The 1,014-nt window shown below is 36.4% G+C and overlaps 1 protein-coding gene across 1 annotated transcript in view; it reads right to left on the bottom strand.

The window, feature by feature from the left end:
- LOC139577312 (large ribosomal subunit protein uL1m-like) overlaps positions 1-1,014 on the bottom strand; it is a 20,989-nt gene that overhangs the window by 2,374 nt on the left and 17,601 nt on the right. The window contains exon 8 of the mRNA XM_071404325.1: positions 275-356. Within this exon, the coding sequence (XP_071260426.1) occupies positions 275-356 (82 nt within the window). The remainder of the gene's footprint in view (positions 1-274; positions 357-1,014) is intronic.

The following is a 1,014-nucleotide window of genomic DNA, read 5'->3' as shown; positions in this document are numbered from 1 at the left end:
ATGGTCTATAATAGTTCTAGAACACCTCCATATGGTCTATAATAGTTCTAAAACACCTCCATATGATCTATAATAGTTCTAGAACACCTCCTTTTTACTGTTATTTTTATTTCTTTACTTATCCATTGTTCACCTAATATCTTTGTTGCACTATTGGTTAGAGCCTGTATGTAAGCATTTCACTGTAACCCGTTGTATTCGGCACACGTGACAAATAAACTTTGATTTGATGTTTGTCAAATCAAATTAATTCCTCATCATGGTAGGTACATACCGAAGCTAGCCGCCCGGTGGGAGCAGACATCCTCGACGACAGTCTGCATGTTGGCTATAAGCTGTTCCTTGGGCATGTCCAGCTGTGGGGAGGGAAACAAATGTTGAGCAGTTATTTTTTCTGTTAAAAAGTAGACTCAGCGAAAAGACATTGCCACGAGTAGCATCGTATCCATTGCTATTGGCGAGATAATGTGATTAGTACTGAATACAGGGTAAACCATTGGATTCTTTACACAACACACTTAAAAAGACAGGGATGGCTCTGACTGCATGTGTGGAGTAGATCCAGGAGCCACAACGACTTCAGATTTTTTTTATGACCCCTTAACCCGATCAAAGTTAACCAAACCTGCACGAAAACACTGTGCCGTTCCTCTACCATTTCAAGCTTTAAAAACAAAAAACAACATATTACATAAAAGCAAGCTTTGCTTTTATACTTACAAGAGCATCAGGCTGTTTTCTAGTAATGTGGTGTCTGCCTTAATTTCCTTAAACTTTTATTTTATAAATATGTCATTGAGAAGTATTTTACATTTTTATAATAAACTATTTTTTTTGTCAACATAACAGGTGGTGGTGTGTTGGACACAGTCAGGCATATATATATATATATATTTAAAAATACATATACAGCCTACTGAAAGATAGATACACACACACACAGTACCAGTCAAAGTTTGGACACACCTACTCAATCCAGGGTTTTTAGCTATTTCTAAATTGTAGAATAATAGT

The sequence above is a fragment of the Salvelinus alpinus genome, chromosome 5 (assembly GCF_045679555.1).
Source record: "Salvelinus alpinus chromosome 5, SLU_Salpinus.1, whole genome shotgun sequence".
Classification (NCBI taxonomy): Eukaryota; Metazoa; Chordata; class Actinopteri; order Salmoniformes; family Salmonidae; genus Salvelinus; species Salvelinus alpinus.
This window is presented reverse-complemented; position numbering and strand designations above follow the sequence as displayed.